The 17,964-nt window shown below is 35.6% G+C and overlaps 1 protein-coding gene across 1 annotated transcript; it reads right to left on the bottom strand.

The window, feature by feature from the left end:
* Positions 1-622: 622 nt before the first annotated feature.
* On the bottom strand, positions 623-2,574 carry LOC120179671 (40S ribosomal protein Sa-2-like). Its single transcript, XM_039185205.1, has 5 exons — positions 2,370-2,574; positions 1,571-1,833; positions 1,267-1,464; positions 967-1,183; positions 623-878 (listed from the first exon to the last, which is right to left on the bottom strand). The coding sequence occupies exons 1-5, from the start codon at positions 2,509-2,511 to the stop codon at positions 775-777; spliced, it is 924 nt and encodes a 307-aa protein (XP_039041136.1). The 5' UTR covers positions 2,512-2,574; the 3' UTR covers positions 623-774.
* Between the last annotated feature and the right edge of the window lie 15,390 nt (positions 2,575-17,964).

Raw genomic sequence — 17,964 nt, 5'->3', positions numbered from 1 at the left:
ATTGACTAATAATAAAATTAAATTTAGCAGATTTAGTGACTAAAATATCACAAAATGAAATAATTAATAAAATTAATCTTAAATTATTTTTATATACTAACAGTGAATTTTTTTCTTCACAAATCATAATTTAATCCTATTTAAGGTTATAAGTTTGGAGTCTAGAATTTAGGGCTTAAATTTAAAATATAAAGATTAAGAGTTAAAAATTATATAAATATATCAAATGGGACATCTTTCAAATAAATTTTCATTATTAATGTATGAAATAATGACCTTGCAGTCATCAATACTTTCGATATGCATACATACTTCTAATTAGATCCAAGTTTTAACAAACATGTACTCGACACAAATGTAAATTTCCTATTAATCCCAGAAAATAATCTTTATGCTTGTAATGTATTGAATGTACAATGACATTAAAAATTTAGAAACTTCAATGACCACAAATCAATCACATGACTTACAAAACCAATTGATCCGATCATTGTTGATTATTTCGGACACAGGGAAATGCATGGTAGAATTTGAATCTTTCTTTAGTTTATCACTGTTGGTTATTAGGTTAGGTGATAATGCAAAGCATACAATTTTAACACATTCTGATAACAAGAAGCCATTACCGCATATAACAGAATATAAATTCATAACAAAAATTTCTAAAGCCATTGATGTCTACAAGAACACACAATTCCATCTTTATCATAACAAAGTTCAAAATGGTTCTTTTTAAAACAAAACATTTTTGCCAAAATCTAAAATGAATCCCTCTCACTCCGAACCTGTGGGAGCAGGGGCAATGACATCGACGGGAACACCTGGGATTTGTGCTGGAGCGGCTGCAACATCCCACCCATCGGCACCACCAACTGCAACTGCATTCGAAATTTCAAAGTAGATTAAGCAAAGGAAACAACAAGAAGATGTAAATTAAATGATATAATCAGAAATAGAAGATATTACCTTGGTCACCCCAGTTAACAGCAGCAGGGACACCAGAAATGGGTGCCTGAACCATATCAGCAGACCATTGATCGCCTATTTGCGCAGGCCATTGATCAGCTGCTAAGCCACCCATTCCAAAATCTGCTGGAGGGAGTCCATAATCAGGTGCCGCAACAGCCTCCTCCTCTTCCGCCTCTTTAGCTTCCTCAGGTTCCCTGTAGAAAAATAGATCCACCTACATACAAACCATGTATAAGTAACACAAATTAATACATTCAAATTGTATAGGAGATATCATGAAAGTGATATATCTTTTACCATCACATCCCACTTCTGTCCGGGAGCAATTGTGCCGCGCATCTGAAGAACCATCCTTGCCAACAGCCAGAAAAGGCAACCGATGCTGTGCTTTCCCTTGTTGTTAGCAGGGATACCAATGTCAACATATCGCATCGGCGAGTCGGTATCACAAAAGGCAATGGTCGGAATGTTTCCAAGAGCTGCTTCCTTGATGGGCTGCAGAGAAAACACTCAATTGATAACTAATCCAAAACCATTCAATTCACTGTTTATAAGAACACAATAAAACCCCAACTCAATTCAGCCATAGCATACAATTTACCTGGTGATCAGTCCTGGGGTCTGTGAGTATAAGAAGACGAGGCTCACTGAAAGATGTCTGCATCTGGTTAGTAAATGTACCAGGGGTGTGCCTTCCGGCAATTGCATGACAACCAGTGTACTGTGCAAATTTCAGCACAGCTCTCTGACCATAGGGCCTTGCAGATTGGACAATGATGTCCTGAGGGTTCTCAATAGCGACAATTACACGAGCAGCCAGCTGAAGCTTCTCCCAAGTCTTGCCAAGGTTGATAATGTAAATTCCTATTAAAGACATAAAAGATAATTCCATCAGCAAAAACAGATATTAATACACATTTACATGTAAATGATAACCAAATAAACTAAAATATTAATACATCATATCATTCTCTGATTATAAATTCAATTGATAACATTTGCAGTAAGCAAACATATCAATAACCATACGTACAAGCTAAAAATCCCAACATATAACTAGTAAAACACCATTACTGTAGGCAACAAATTGTCTAAAAACACACTAACCGAATCAAAATTTCCATTACCATAAAATTTCATCTAGTATATATATATATATTTGGCCTATTAAGGTGTTTAACAAACTAATATAAATATACTAAAAGCAACGCATTGAACAGATCTCGCGTCTTAAAAATGCATATTCTTTGATAATCTAATAAATCAAAGAATGTCAACACTCATGATACTGAAAAACAACCCAAATTTTAATATACAAAATACATGAAAAAAAACTGAAATTTTAAGTTTCAGCAGCAGAAACCAAGCATAGAAATAGGTATAGAAAGAAAAAAACTCACCGTCATTGCGACGCTTGAAAACGTAACGCTCCATTTGAAAATCACAGTTCTTGGTACCGAGATGGACTTCGGCGGCCAACATCATCTGGATGTCGGCTTCTTTAGGAGAAAGCTGCATTGCGGATGTCGGGGCTGTAGCCATGTTGTTGCTTTCTCGGATTGCCGGAGAGAAGAATTGTAAATAGAAAAGGCAGAGAGGCACGGGCTAGAGACGGCTTATGCAAATGTTTTCTTTATAAACTAGGGTTGCCAAAACCCTAGTTAAAGGAAATGACGCTTATGGGCTCGTTGTTTTTTAGTATTTCTTTTAAATTTCTAAAACCCAACATATACGGCAAAATGGCCCTAATAATGCAAAAATGAAATATTTAATTCCCACAATAATCCACTTCCCATATTATTTCTCCATCTGGGGTGAAATCTACAGTACCAAGTCAAAGACTCCAAGTTTATTTGGCATCTTCAAGTTAATCAAAAAAATTCCAAGCTTATCTGGCGTTTTTAGGCAAAATAGAAAGACTTCAAGTTTACCTGGAGTCTTTAGTCTAGGGTGGTAGGTTACCTCCGACTGGAAAACATGTAAGTAATAATGGTACCATTAATTATTCATTAACAACTCGGGCATGTTGGTGGTTGGTAGTTGAACGAGAAAATATAATAAATACCTCGGGATGTTATAAAATGGGATGTTTTGGTTGAGAATTGGGAAATAAAGCAGTGGTGAGGAAAGGGGAGAAGAGACAAAATCTAGAGAAGAATTGAAATAGTGAGCATCCGGGAAGAATATTAGAGAAATTTTTGAACGAAATTTTATTCCAATATTTAATCTGTAAGCATTATTCAAATAAAATTTTACTCGTATTCGAATAAAATATCTCTATTTTGTATCATATTATTTAATATTAAAAATATTAATTTTAATATGTTGTTGCAGGTAAAAAAAGAAGTGGGTAAGAAATTCGAAAAAGTTTTTTTTTATAACATCGACTTGTTAGAAGAAACTCTCAAGTAAGTGTAAAAATATTTTATTTAAAGTATTTTACGATTTATTGTTAGTTATATATTGACTTAGTAAATATTAGTTTACGATTTATTGTTATGTAAATATCATTATTATAATTTTAACATTATTGTAACACCCCCAACCCATACCCGACCCGGATATGAGTCAGAGATACTACATTGACTTTAAAACACAACTCTTAACAAATAATAGTAAAATATTTGTACTTATATTAAGAAAATACAATAATATACATACTGTAATATAAGTTTACCAAAATATTTAGAGCATACACAACTTAACTCTTTAATTACATGCCAACTGTCATTTACATAACAAAATGACCTACTGATTAAGTTGCTTCTGATCTGATGATTGCAGGAGTAATACTGTCAAGCTGCTTCACCTGTCTCGTCTATTTCCTCGGATCCTACGTGTGAAACACTCACACGCTAAGTCATCGACTTAGTGAGGCAATAATAATAAGGCAATTGTAATGAAAATGTCATAATCATATGAGATGAAATGCAAACATGTACTTAATCAATGTAGTATACATCATCAATACCCATACCTGTAAGCGTATGACTGTAACATTTATGAATATGTATTAATAAGTTTATTGGCCCATGATAGCATATTGAGAACCTAAGGTATTTGAGTAATGTGAGGTTGTGCACTATGCTGTCACCACAGCTCGTATAAATGCACCGAAGTGCCCCGTAGAATTGCACCGAAGTGCCCCGTAGAATTGCACCGTAGTGCCATATAATGATGTCCATAAGGACCATAGAATTCCTTAAGATCATATACATATACTATGGATCAAGTATGTGTCTTTCAGACTTCACACAGGTTCCAAGAATACATATGTCCTAAGAACCGAGTATACCCTCTATCCTTGGCATGCCTATACCTATAGTTCTCATCTACATAACATGAGCTTTACATTTCAAGTAGTCTATATCGCGTAGACATGTAAATTCTTACCTTTTCACATAGCTCATAACTTTTCCCACATAGTCATGTCATATAATGCATTTTATATCATGTCATGTCATAATACCGACTATGCTCATATACCAAGATATAAAATCTAGACTTATCACAAGTCTAGAATGGAGTATATTTCTATAATCATGCTATGCATATGCACTCACCTATACTTCTTTGCATTTTCCTCGATCGATCCTACTGTAGATGTTCCCGAACTTGTGTAGGCTCGGTATCTACATAAACTAATTTTCAAGATGATCATCAGATGTATATGTCTTGCAATTAAGCTTTAATAGCTTATTAATTTAAGAAATTAATAGCTTAGTCTTTCTTTCTTTTCTTCTCTTTTTTTTTCTCATGGGGGAATCGGTTCCCCCCCCTGGGGTATCGGTTCCCCTCTAGCATTCTAGAATTTCATATCCGTTGAGGGGGTATCGGTTCCCCCCTGGGGGTATCGATTCCCCTCTAGTATTCTGGAAATTCATATTCGTTGAGGGGGTATCGGTTCCCCTTGAATGGGTACCGATTCCCCTAACCCATAAATCCTATTTTGAGCTCGGAAATCATCCCATTTCAGCTCAAACATACATATTTCACTCTCTTTACTACTCTTAGCTTTCATACACTTACTTTAACTAATTATTATCCATTAAATACCTCTAAAACCTAGAAATCTAATTCTCCATGTAGAATTTAAGAATCCAACCCAAATTCCAATATGTTCTAATTTAAATTCTAACACCTCATACTTCTTAGTTAGCTTCTTGACAAGTCAAAAATCTTATTCAAACTTCAAAAACTCATTCCTATCAAAATTTCATCTAAAAATTCATTTTCCAAATCTATCTCTAAAACACTTATCTTGTTGTTTTAATGTCATATAAGCTTTCCTTTAGCTTATATAACATCCAAACTTTCATTTCCAATCTTAAAAATCAAAGAAACTACCAAGGTTCAGATTCTTACCTTTACTTGCAAGCTCCACGTTGAGAGAAGGAAGAGAAGAAAATAAGGAAGAAGGAAGAAGAAATGGGATGGTTCTGGAAACCTAATGTCACACGTGGGTTCTCATATAACCCCATAACATTTTATTTTAATTAAAATTTCCTTACAAATGACCATTTGGTCCTTACCTCCATCTCATATTTACTAACCATACTTTTTAAACTATATAATTATTCTACTTTAATCACCAAATGTTGAAACTTTGCAAATTAATCACTCACCCGACATGGAGGATGTTACAAATCTCTCCCCCTTAAGAAAATTCGTCCTCGAATTTTCATTGCACGAACAAATGAGGGTATTGATGTCGCATATCTTCTTCACGCTCCCATGTTGCTTCTTCTACTTTGTGATTTCTCCACAACACTTTGACTAAAGGAATAATCTTGTTCCTCAATTGCTTAACTTCATGTGCTAAAATTTGAATCGGTTCTTCCTCATAAGTCAAGTCAGGACGAACCTCAATCTCTTCTGGTGTCATGATATGAGAAGGGTCAGATCTATATCTTCGAAGCATTGAAACGTGAAAAACATCATGTATTTTTTCCATCTCAGGTGGTAAAGTTAGTTGATATGCTACAGGTCCTACTCTCTTTACAATCTCATATGGTCCAATAAACCGAGGACTCAATTTTCCTTTCCGACCAAATATCAACACCTTCTTCCATGGAGACACTTTTAAAAACACTTTATCTCCAACTTGAAATTCAATTTCTTTCCTTTTAAGATCAGAATAGGACTTTTGCCGATCAGGGCCACTTTGAGGTTTTACTGAATTTCTCGAACTTCTGTTCTATCTTGAATTAAATCCGGACCAAGAACACTTCGGTCTTTGAGTTCATACCAATTTAATGGAGTACGACATTTTCTTCCATATAATGCTTCATAGGGGGCCATCTTTATACTAGACTGATAACTATTGTTGTAAGCGAACTCTGCCAGTGGTAAATACTTTTCCCATGATCCTTTAAATTCCATTACGCATGCTCTCAACATATCTTCCAATATCTGAATAGTTCTCTCTGATTGCCCATCAGTATGAGGATGAAAAGCCGTACTAAAGTTTAAACGAGTCCCCAACGCTCCATGCAAAGATTTCCAGAATCTAGAAGTGAATCGAGGGTCTCGATCAGAGACTATGGAAACAGGTACTCCATGCAATCTAATAACTTCTCTAATATACAACTCTGCATACCTTTCCATAGAGAAATCCGTTCTAACCGGAAGAAAATGCGCAGACTTAGTTAATCGATCAACAATTACCCAGATGATTCTCTTTGTTCGGGGTCAAGGGTAACCCCGAAACAAAATCCATCGTAAATTTTCCCATTTCCATTGAGGAATGAAAAGCGGTTGCAATAATCCTGATGGAACTTGATGCTCGGCTTTGACTTGTTGACATATCAAACACTTAGACACAAATTCTGTGATGCTTCGCTTCATCCCTGACCACCAAAATCGATCCTTCAAATCCATATACATCTTGGTTCCACCCGGGTGCATCGTTAACGGACTGCAATGAGCCTCTGTTAATATCTCATTCTTCAAGTCGTCATTGTCGGGTATTACAATTCTTCCTTTACAATATAGATTTCCATCTGACTTAATCTCAAAGTCTTTAATCTCTTTGTTCTTTACTTGTTCAATTCTTTTCAAACACACTTCATCTTTACATTGCAATTCTCTTATTCGTTCCAACCATGCTGGTTTAAGGGTTAATTCTGCACAAAGACCACCGTCTCCCGTTAAAGATAATCTTGCATCCATAGCTCATAAAGCTGCAAACGTCTTTCTACTCAGAGCATCTGCTACCACATTAGCCTTTCCGGGATGATAGTCAATTATCACATCATAATCCTTTAAGAACTCTACCCATCTACGTTGCCTCAAATTCAATTCTTTTGAGTCATCAGGTACTTCAGGCTCTTATGATCCGTATATAAGTAACAACGCTCCCCATAAAGATAATGACGCCAAATCCTGAGAGCGAATACTACAGCAGCCATTTCTAAATCATGAGTGGGGTAATTCCTTTCATGTGGTTTCAACTATCTCGATGCGTACGCTACCACTTTTCCTTCTTGCATTAATACACCCCAACCCGTTATGGGATGCGTCACTGTATACTACAAATTCTTGCCAGATTCCGGTTGAACCAATATCGAGTTTCCGTCAGAATTCTCTTTAAAGCTTCGAACTTTCTTAACATTCAGAAGTCCAAACAAAGGTACATTCTTTCTCATTAGCTTTGTTAGAGGCAGCACAATCATCGAAAAATTCTTAACGAATCTTCGATAGTAACCGGCAAGTCCCAGAAACTCCGAACTTCAACACATTCTTAGACTTCCCAATCCATTATAGCTTTAACCTTTTGAGGGTCTACTCTAATCCCAACTGCCGAGATCACATGCCCCAAGAAAATTACTTCCTTTAACCAGAACTCACATTTGGACATTTGGCATACAACTTCTTATCTCTTAAAATTTGCAAGACGATCCTCAGATGTGTGCTATGCTCTTCATGGGATTTCGAGTACACCAGTATATCATCAATAAAGACAACAACAAACTGGTCCAAGGCTGAAAAATCCTGTTCATAAGATCCATGAAAGCAGCAGGTGCATTCGTTACTCCGAATGGCATTACGATGAATTCATAATGACCATATCTCGTTCTGAAAGCCGTCTTCGGAATATCTTTCTCCTGTCTTCAATTGATGATAACCCGAACGTAGATCGATCTTCGAAAATACCGAAGCTCCTTTTAGTTGATCAAACAAAATCATCAATGCGCGGAAGAGGATACTTGTTCTTGATGGTCACCTTATTGAGCTGTCGATAGTCAATGCAAAGGCGCATTGATCCATCCTTCTTTTTAACAAATAACACCGGAGCTCCCCAAGGCGATACACTTGTTGGATAAATCCCTTCTCTAGCAATTCTTGTAATTGATTCTTTAACTCTTGCAATTCTTTTCGGAGCCATTCGATAAGGTGCATTGCAATCGGAGCTGTTCCCAGCATTATTTCAATTTGGAATTCTACCTCTCTATCCGGAGGTAATCCTGGCAATTCAGCAGGAAAACATCAGGGAACTCTCGAACTATTGGAATTTCCTCTAACCTTTTCTCTTGAGCTCTTGAATCAATCACATTTGCAAGAAACCCTGACATCCTTGTAGCAATAATTTCTTGGCAGACATTACTGATATTACATTTGCTAAAGGATTAAACTTTTCACTGCTCACTTATCTGTCCTTCTGGACTTTTCAGAGTTACCTTTTTTCAATCTGCAACTAACATCTCCATATAACGGAACAACCAATCCATTCCCAGAATCACTTCAAACTCGTCAAGGGTAATTCCATCAGATTAGTAGGGAATTCAATTCCCTGAACCTTATGGGACACCCCTTACAGACTTTATTCACCCGGGCACTATGGCCTAACGGAGTTGTTACTATAATCTCATTACTCGTAGCTTCTAAGGGAATCCCCAACTCCTTTACTAACTTACTTGTAATATAAGAATAATTACAACCCGGATCAATCAGTACCAATACTAATTTATCATACAACTGAAAAGTACTTGCTATAATATCAGGGTCATCACGGTCTTCACTTGTCTTTAGGTTGTATACTCGAGCAGTGGATCGAACTTCAGGTTGAGCAGAGAATTCAGACGGGTTCCTTCCTCTGCCTCTTCCTCGTCCTCTTTGTGAGAAAGAACCAACTCTTCCAGATGGTGCCGGCTCACCAACAATCAAGGGACAATCCCGGACAAAATGTCCGGCATCTCCGCATCAAAAACAAGTCCCAGCAGCCATACGACAAGCGCCATAATGGTTTTTCCCACAGTGCTCCACTGTTTCCCTTGACCCGGAGTAGATCTCCCAGCACCGGATTCCACTGACTGCGTCTGTCTAGGTCTTGCCTGACTTGCTCCCCTAGCAGACGATGCAACTGATTCTGATCTAGTTTGTGATCGAAATCCCGAGTCTCTTCCCCTTTTTGTTGGTGTTGAACCAGAATAAGTATTCGTCCTCTTTGATGTCTGAACTCTTGAGTCCCCAAATCTTTCATTCTGAGCCCTTTCAAGAGCTTTTGCACGATCACCTCCTGGAACGAGGACAAGTTTAATACTATCAAACATTTCTTTAAGTCTAGGCGCAAGCCCTCCACGAACCACTCGCAAGCATCTTTTTCAGTAGGCACAAGCTCAGCTGCAAACCTGCTCAGCTTATTAAACTCACATTCGTACTCATACACAGAGTGGCTCATCTGCTTCAAATTCATAAATTCCTGCTTCATTTGGCGATAACTGATGATCCCAATACTTGTTTTAAAATTCTTTTAAAAACAAAGACCAAGTCAACTGGTCGGTTGACATTCTCATGGTGACGTTCGTCCACCATATCCTCGCCTGACCCCTCAATAAAGATACATCTCCATCTAATGCTCCACTTCGGAACAGTGGAGACCATCTAACATGATTTTTAAATCATTCAACCAAAGATCCGCTGACACTGGACCTTCCTCAGCTTCTCCCTTAAATTCGGGAGCTCCTAAACTTCTCAACTCTTTTGCTACATTAATTCTTTGAGTTAGTGGAGCAGAAGGTTGAAGACGCATCAGAATAGCGTCTAACGTTCTGAAGAACGTATCTTGATCTTGCACAGGCACTCCTTGAGATGCCTGTTCTTCACCTTGCCTGGCCAGGGCAGGTGAATTACTGCTTTCAGCATGCCTATCTTCTCCCACTTCACTTCAGGAGCTATTATGTCCGGACATCTAATAAGAATAAACACATTGTTCTATTAGCAAAACAACATACTCATACTATACCAGATCAGAGTTCTCACATTTGTTGGCATGTTCCATTTAAAGACTCTATAGACTCTGGTTTATGCCTAAATCGGCTAAACCATAGCTCTGATACCATTAAATGTAACCCCCCTAACCCATACCCGACCCGGATATGAGTCAAGATACTACAGACTTTAAAACACAACTCTTAACAAATAATAGTAAAATATTTGTACTTATATTAAGAAAAATACAATAATATACATACTGTAATATAAGTTTACCAAAATATTCAGAGCATACACAACTTAACTCTTTAATTACATGCCAACTGTCATTTACATAACAAAATGACCTACTGATTAAGTTGCTTCTGATCTGATGATTACAGGAGTAATACTGTCAAGCTGCTTCACCTGTCTCGTCTATTTCCTCGGATCCTACGTGTGAAACACCACACGCTAAGTCATCGACTTAGTGAGGCAATAATATAAGGCAATTGTAATGAAATGTCATAATCATATGAGATGAAATGCAAACATGTACTTAATCAATGTAGTATCATCATCAATACCCATACCTGTAAGCGTATGACTGTAACATTTATGAATCTGTATAATAAGTTTATTGGCCCATGATAGCATATTGAGAACCTAAGGTATTTGAGTATGTGGTTGTGCACTATGCTGTCACCACAGCTCGTATAATGCACCGAAGTGCCCCGTAGAATTGCACCGAAGTGCCCCGTAGAATTGCACCGTAGTGCCATATAATGATGTCCATAAGGACCACATAGAATTCCTAAGAATCATATATACTATGGATCAAGTATGTGTCTTTCAAGACTTCACACAGTTCCAAAGAATATACATATGTCCTAAAGAACCGAGTATACCCTCTACCCTTGGCATGCCAACTATACCTAGTTCTCATCTACATAACATGGGCTTTTACATTTCAAGTAGTCTATATCGCGTAGACATGTAAATTCTTACCTTTTCACATAGCTCATAACTTTTCCCACATAGTCATGTCATATAATGCATTTTATAATTCATGTCATGTCTCATAATACCGACTATGCTCATGTACCAAGATATAAAATCTAGACTTATCACAAGTCTAGAATGAGTATATTTCTATAATCATGCTATGCATATGCACTCACCTATACTTCTTTGCCTTTTTCCTCGATCGATCCTACTGGTAGATTGTTCCCGAACTTGTGTAGGCTCGGTATCTACATAACATAATTTCAAGATGATCATCAGATGTCTATGTCTTGCAATTAAGCTTTAATAGCTTATTAATTTAAGAATTAATAGCTTAGTCTTTCTTTCTTTTCTTCTCTTTTTTTTTCTCATGGGAATCGTTCCCCCCCTGGGGTATCGGTTCCCCTCTAGCATTCTGGAATTTCATATCCGTTGAGGGGTATCGGTTCCCCCCTGGGGGTATCGATTCCCCTCTAGTATTCTGGAAATTCATATTCGTTGAGGGTATCGGTTCCCCTTGAATGGGTACCGATTCCCCTAACCCATAAATCCTATTTTGAGCTCGGAAATCATCCTATTTCAGCTCAAACATACATATTTCACTCTTACTACTCTTAGCTTTCATACACTTACTGTAACTAATTATTATCCATTAAATACCTCTAAACCTAGAAATCTAATTCTCCATGTAGAATTTAAGAATCCACCCAAATTCCAATATTCTAATTTAATTCTAACCTCATACTTCTTAGTTAGCTTCTTGACAAGTCAAAAATCTTATTCAAACTTCAAAAACTCATTCCTATCAAATTTCATCTAAAAATTCATTCCAAATCTACTCTAAACACTTATCTTGTTGTTTTAATGTCATATAAGCTTTCCTTTAGCTTATATAACATCCAAACTTTCATTTCCAATCTTAAAAATCAAAGAAACTACCAAGGTTCAGATTCTTACCTTTACTTGCAAGCTCCACGTTGAGAGAAGGAAGAGAAGAAATAAGGAAGAAGAAGAAATGGGATGGTTCTGGAAACCTAATGTCACACGTGGGTTCTCATATAACCCCATAACATTTTAGTTTAATTAAAATTTCCTTACAAATGACCATTTGGTCCTTACCTCCATCTCATATTTACTAACCATACTTTTTAAACTATATAATTATTCTACTTTAATCACCAAATGTTGAAACTTTGCAAATTAATCACTCACCCGACATGGAGGATGTTACAATTATTGATTTAATATTTGTAGTAAATATGTTAAGATAATTAGATGAACATATTTGATTTAGTATTTGTAGTAGAAATATTAAAAAATATAATTATAATGACGAAAAATAATTGCACCATTAAGTATCCATTAATAACTCGGGTAAGTTGGTGGTTAGTGGTTGAACAAGAAAGTATAATGAATACCCCCGGATGTTATAAAATGAGGTATTTTGGTTGAGAATTGGAGAGTAATAAATTCGAAGTAATCATAAGTAGTTATAAAAAAATTCGAAGTAATAAATTTAATCATTATATAATGTAATCATAGTATTTAATCATTATTTTTATAAAAAAATATTGTTAGTATATTTACATTTTTTGCAAGGTTAAATAATATTATAGTAATTAATTTAATTTAATTTATATCATAAATTTAAAATTTCATCATTAGAATAATTGTACATTTTTACCTTATGAATCATTAGTATAATTTGAATAAGATTGATTTAGTATTTAAAGTAAAAATGTTAAAATAATTAGATCATCAATTGATTTAGTATTATAGTAAAAATGTTAAAAAAATATCGTTAATATATTTATATTTTTATAAAAACAATTGTTAATATATTTACATTTTTTGAAACTTTAATAATATTTATTATAATAAATTAATAATATTTTAATAATTAATTTATTTTCATTTTAATATTAAATGTAATTTATCGTCATTACTATAATTTATTTTAATTTATTCTAAATATCTATATTTTTATGTGTAGAGAAAATGAGTAACAAATTTTTCACGATTGTCCATTACAATGAACATATTATGAAAAATGAGGTCGAAGTTATTTTTCAGTTTGAAGGACCTATAAATATGATGTTTAAAAGGGACATCACATTTGAAGAAATGAATGAGAGGATATAAAGGAAAATTCGAAATACAATTGATGGTTTGAGGAACAGGTTTATGGTGTGTCACAATTGAGTCAGGTATGCTGTAATATAACTTGAAGAAGATGATGATATTACAACTATGATTGAATTACATGACTCAACAATTATTCCAATTATTGAGTTATTTGTTGAGGTGTATAATATATATGATGTGCTTGGGTTATCAATAAATATGGTTGGAACTTCATCTCAAATGGCTTTCAAAAGTCATATTGAGAACCCGAAGTATAAGTCTATAAACAATTTTATGGCGATGTTGGAAAGTGCAAATGAAGATTGTGGAACATCTGGAGCCGTAGAATATAGGGCAAGAAGCATACATCATCCGCATTTGACTATTGATGTTGATGTTGAAAACCGTTGGGAGAAATACTTAATGATTCCAGTGAAAAAAAAGAAAATGAGGAACCCGTTTTTGCTGAGGATGATGATATTTTTGATGGTGATGAACCTGATATTAATATTGATAAATATATGAAATTGTATCAACCAACCCTTCACATGAACGAGATATATTATGATATAATGAGGGCACCTAAATTCTCGGAGATGCCACATTTAACTTCAAGTTATATGACTGAATCATCCGAAAACTCTAGTGAATTATGAATTGAGAAGCAATATAGAGGAAAACAGAAGCTACGCTGGCGATTAAAGAGTATTGCATAAAAGGCCATGTAGATTACAAGGTTGGAGAGTCCAACCAGAAAACTCTGTACGCGAAGTGTTAAATATGGTCCCGAGTGTAAATTAGCTGATCAGAGTGTCCAAAATGCAGAGGCAAGATGCTTAGGTCATCACAAGGTACAATGGTCCACACACATGTTTGCAAAACTTTATCGAACAAGACCAACGACTACTAGACTCTGATGTAATATGTCAATATGTGAAGGTGTTGGTTGAACAAAATCCAAGGATCCCTTGCTCGGTGTTAGCTACATCTATTCGAGACTGGTTTGGATACAATGTAAAATACAAACCTGTTTGGCATGCGAAGGAGAAGACAATGAAGTTGATATATGGCGATTGGGATACATCATATAATGAGCTACCTGATTTATTACAAGTTATGAAACAATTTATACCTGGAACCATCGTGAAGTCTCAAACCATGCATGCATACAACCTAGAAGGTCACCTTGTTCAAGGGAAGAAAATATTCAATAGACTCTTTTGGGCATTAAAGTCGTGCATAGAAAGTTTCCATTTTGCAAACGTTTGATCCAAGTAGATGGTACGTGGTTATACAGTCAATATAAACATATATTATTGATAACAGTTGCATAGGATGGTCAACAAAATATCTTCCCGATTGCTTTCGCCATTGTTGAAGGAAAGACGACAGAGGCTTGGGATTTCTTTCTGACTAATCTACATAAGTATGTCGTCCAAGAAGATGGTGTTTCCTTGATATCCGATCGAGAAACAAGCCTTTTGGAAGCAATTGAACAACCGCGAAGTCGTTGGACACCTCTGCACGCATATCTCACATATTGTATCCCCCATATTGGTAAGAATTGTATCGAGAAGTTTCATAATGACCACATTCGTAGGGAGATAGTCAACATGGGTAAGTTTTATTTTCAACGTGTGTACCCATTTATGTGTTTGTTTATAAATTGATGTTAACACAATATATATTATGAAACAAGATATGAACTACGTTAACCAAATTTTGATAAAAAATTGGAGGATTTAAAGGTCACAGATGAGTGCATTTGGAAGTGCGCATTGAAAATCGAGAGGGAAAAGTGGTCGCAAACATACGATGGTGGTCGGCAATACGGACAAATGACAATAGACCTTGTTGAGGCCATTAATTCAGTACTAAAAGGTACACACCATCTCCCAATATCGAGTGTGATGAAAGAGACGTACTTTAGGTTGACTAAAGTTTGGTCTGATAAAGGGAAAGAGATTGAGTGTCTGATAAATCGAGGTAAAATCTAGGCTCCGATAGTAGTGGGAAGCAATGGAAGAAAATAAGCGATTGTTAACCTTAATGTTTGTTCATGACTTCGATCGAATTGGATATACTTTTATTGTCATCACATGCATATGTTGCAACGAAGGAGCAGAGCGAGAAACATTTATAGTTAATTTACGATAAAGATGGTGTGATTGTGGCTGCTTTCAGGTGTGGAGATATTCGTGTGCTTATGCAGTCGTTGCATGTATGCGTACTGAAATAAATTCATACACTTATGTTGATGAGTGCTTTCACCTATAGAGGATATTAAATATATACAACCATGAGTTCAGACCGATCCTAAATGAATCATATTGGCTGAAACAACATCATGATGAATGGTTGCCAAATCCACTGCTTCGTAGAAGTCCAACGGGTCGACCTGAGTCTACTCGTATTCATACTAGTATGGATATCCATATTAGAGAGAAATGTCAACCGAAGAGATGTGGATTATGTAGAAGTGAAGGTCATTCAAAAAGAAATTGTCTAAACCTTCCATGGTACATGCCTCACTAGTAATCTTATTTATATTTGAACGAATAATTGAATTTTCTATATATTTGTATTTCAATGAAAGTTTTGTTTTATCTATATTTTTGAATTAAAATGATAGATATTTGTTGACGCTATATTTTAATGAATGTGATTAAAATCAATATTTGAATTAATGTGATTAATATCAATATTAAAAATAAATGTGATGGATATTAATCTTAGTTTCAACTTAAAATTTATTAATTCAAACATATAAAGTGTTTACAACTCCTGTCGGTGCCAGGGAGTTGTTGAATAATAATATCAAGGCACACGTCTTTTTCGTTGTGGCTGTTGCGATTGTTTAAAAGTTTGTTCATAATAATCAACCTGCTCATTCAACGAGGGCATATGATACGGTGTTGAAAATACATGCCCACTACCACTCTGATCTCCCACCTAAGAACAAATAGTTGTATTTGATATCATATATGTCATCTGATTAAAATCATATGTTGCTCCAAGCATGGGAGAGAACATGGGTGATTGATGAGGAATAAGCTGAGAAGTGTAGGGCGTAACACCAGAATCACTAAATACTTGATGAAATGATCCTATACCGCCAAAAGATTCTGATGGGATATTATCCATTGCAGTTTGTTCTGCTCCATGGTGTGAGGAACTCTCACTCCCACTCCGTCTTGGTTTTTCGGCTTTACCAAAATTTTCTTATACTGTATAAATTGTCATATTTCTATGTTCGTTGTCAATAATGACTTTCCATGTTCCTAATAATAATTCAGGTAATTCGAATTCTGGAAGTCAAAGTCATCCGCTTGAATGAGAGTGAGAGTTGGCAAGTATGAAGCTCTGTTGTTCCAAAGATTGATATAATTAGCATGTCTCATAGCTCAATCCTCACCGTGCCTACCCCTCCCATCTAATATGTGGAGAGCGTCATGATTCTCTGGAATCCATGGAATAGGTTGGTGGAAATTGAACTGCCTCAACACTATCAAAAAATTGGAACTCAACAAAAGTGAAATGGATCAATGGTATAACAACACACACCAATATTAACAACCCTCCCTGACATGTTACGACACACATTATATAATTTCTCCATCATCGTACGACCTCTATATAAACTATAAAAGAAAATTATATCATTATTAATTAATGAAATAATACTAAAATTCAACTAAATAAATAAACAATATAAGAAACTAAATAAATTAAGGGTAAAGTATAGTAATGGTCATTAAAGTTTTCTAAAGCTTTCATTTAGGTCCCCTAACTTTTAAAACTTCTAATACGGTCCCCCAACATTTAGTCTGTTTGCAATATGGTCCCCCAACAGTTACGTCAGGGACCATATTGCAAAAAGACTTGTTGAGTTAATCGATCGACGGAATAGGCCAAGAGGGGGGTGAATTGTCAATAAAAATTTTGGTGGAAGTTTTTGCAGAAAATTGAAAATATTTGCACAATGATTTAGAGTGGTTTGACTTTCTCAACCAAAGTCTACGTCCACTACTTTAGCTATCCACACTAAGGATTTTCCACAAATTCACTAATTTGTCTTTCTTTTGAGGACAAAGAGTAACCTTACAACTCCCTCAAGAATTATACCCCAAATTCTTGAGAACACTCTCTCCCAAAGAGAACAATACAAATTTTGTAAACTTACAAGAAAATCCTCACAAGGAAAGTTGTTTTCACAATTTTAAAACAAGAAAAGAACACTCAAGAATGAATACAATTGAGTACAAATGGTGTGTTCTTGAAAGCAAAGATGAATATTGAATGAAATAGGCTTGAAAATGCTCAAACTTGAGGTTTGATGCTTCCTCTTTGATTCTCTATTGATTCTTGTTGATCAATGGCTCCAAAGCTTGTTTAAATACTCCTTCAATTGATTCTAAATGTTGGGGATGATTAGTAGAGTCAATAGAGTCGTTTAAGTGTGAAAACAATTAATAAAACTACTTGGAGCGTTAGGGGAATCGATACCCCCTCAAAGGGGATCGGTTCATGCAGTGTACAATTCAAATATTTCAACCGTTATGAGATGGAGGAATCGGTACCCCCTGGGAGGGAATCAGTACCCTCCGAGTAATCTGTTATTTCTCGGAGCCAAAACCATTCAGAGGGAATCGGTTCCCTCCTTAGGGGGAATCG

This window comes from Hibiscus syriacus, unplaced genomic scaffold (assembly GCF_006381635.1).
Source record: "Hibiscus syriacus cultivar Baekdansim isolate YM2019G1 unplaced genomic scaffold, ASM638163v2 tig00112443_pilon, whole genome shotgun sequence".
Taxonomy (NCBI): Eukaryota; Viridiplantae; Streptophyta; class Magnoliopsida; order Malvales; family Malvaceae; genus Hibiscus; species Hibiscus syriacus.
The sequence above is the reverse complement of the archived record's forward strand: the minus strand, read 5'-3'. Positions and strand labels throughout refer to the sequence as shown.

Coding starts and splice junctions, on each gene's coding strand:
- LOC120179671 (XM_039185205.1), bottom strand. CDS start 2,511: ATGGCTACAGCCCCGACATCCGCAATGCAGCTTTCTCCTAAAGAAGCC. Junction 1,834..2,369: donor TTTCAAGCGTCGCAATGACG/GTGAGTTTTTTT, acceptor TGTCTTTAATAG/GAATTTACATTATCAACCTT. Junction 1,465..1,570: donor ACCCCAGGACTGATCACCAG/GTAAATTGTATG, acceptor TTTTCTCTGCAG/CCCATCAAGGAAGCAGCTCT.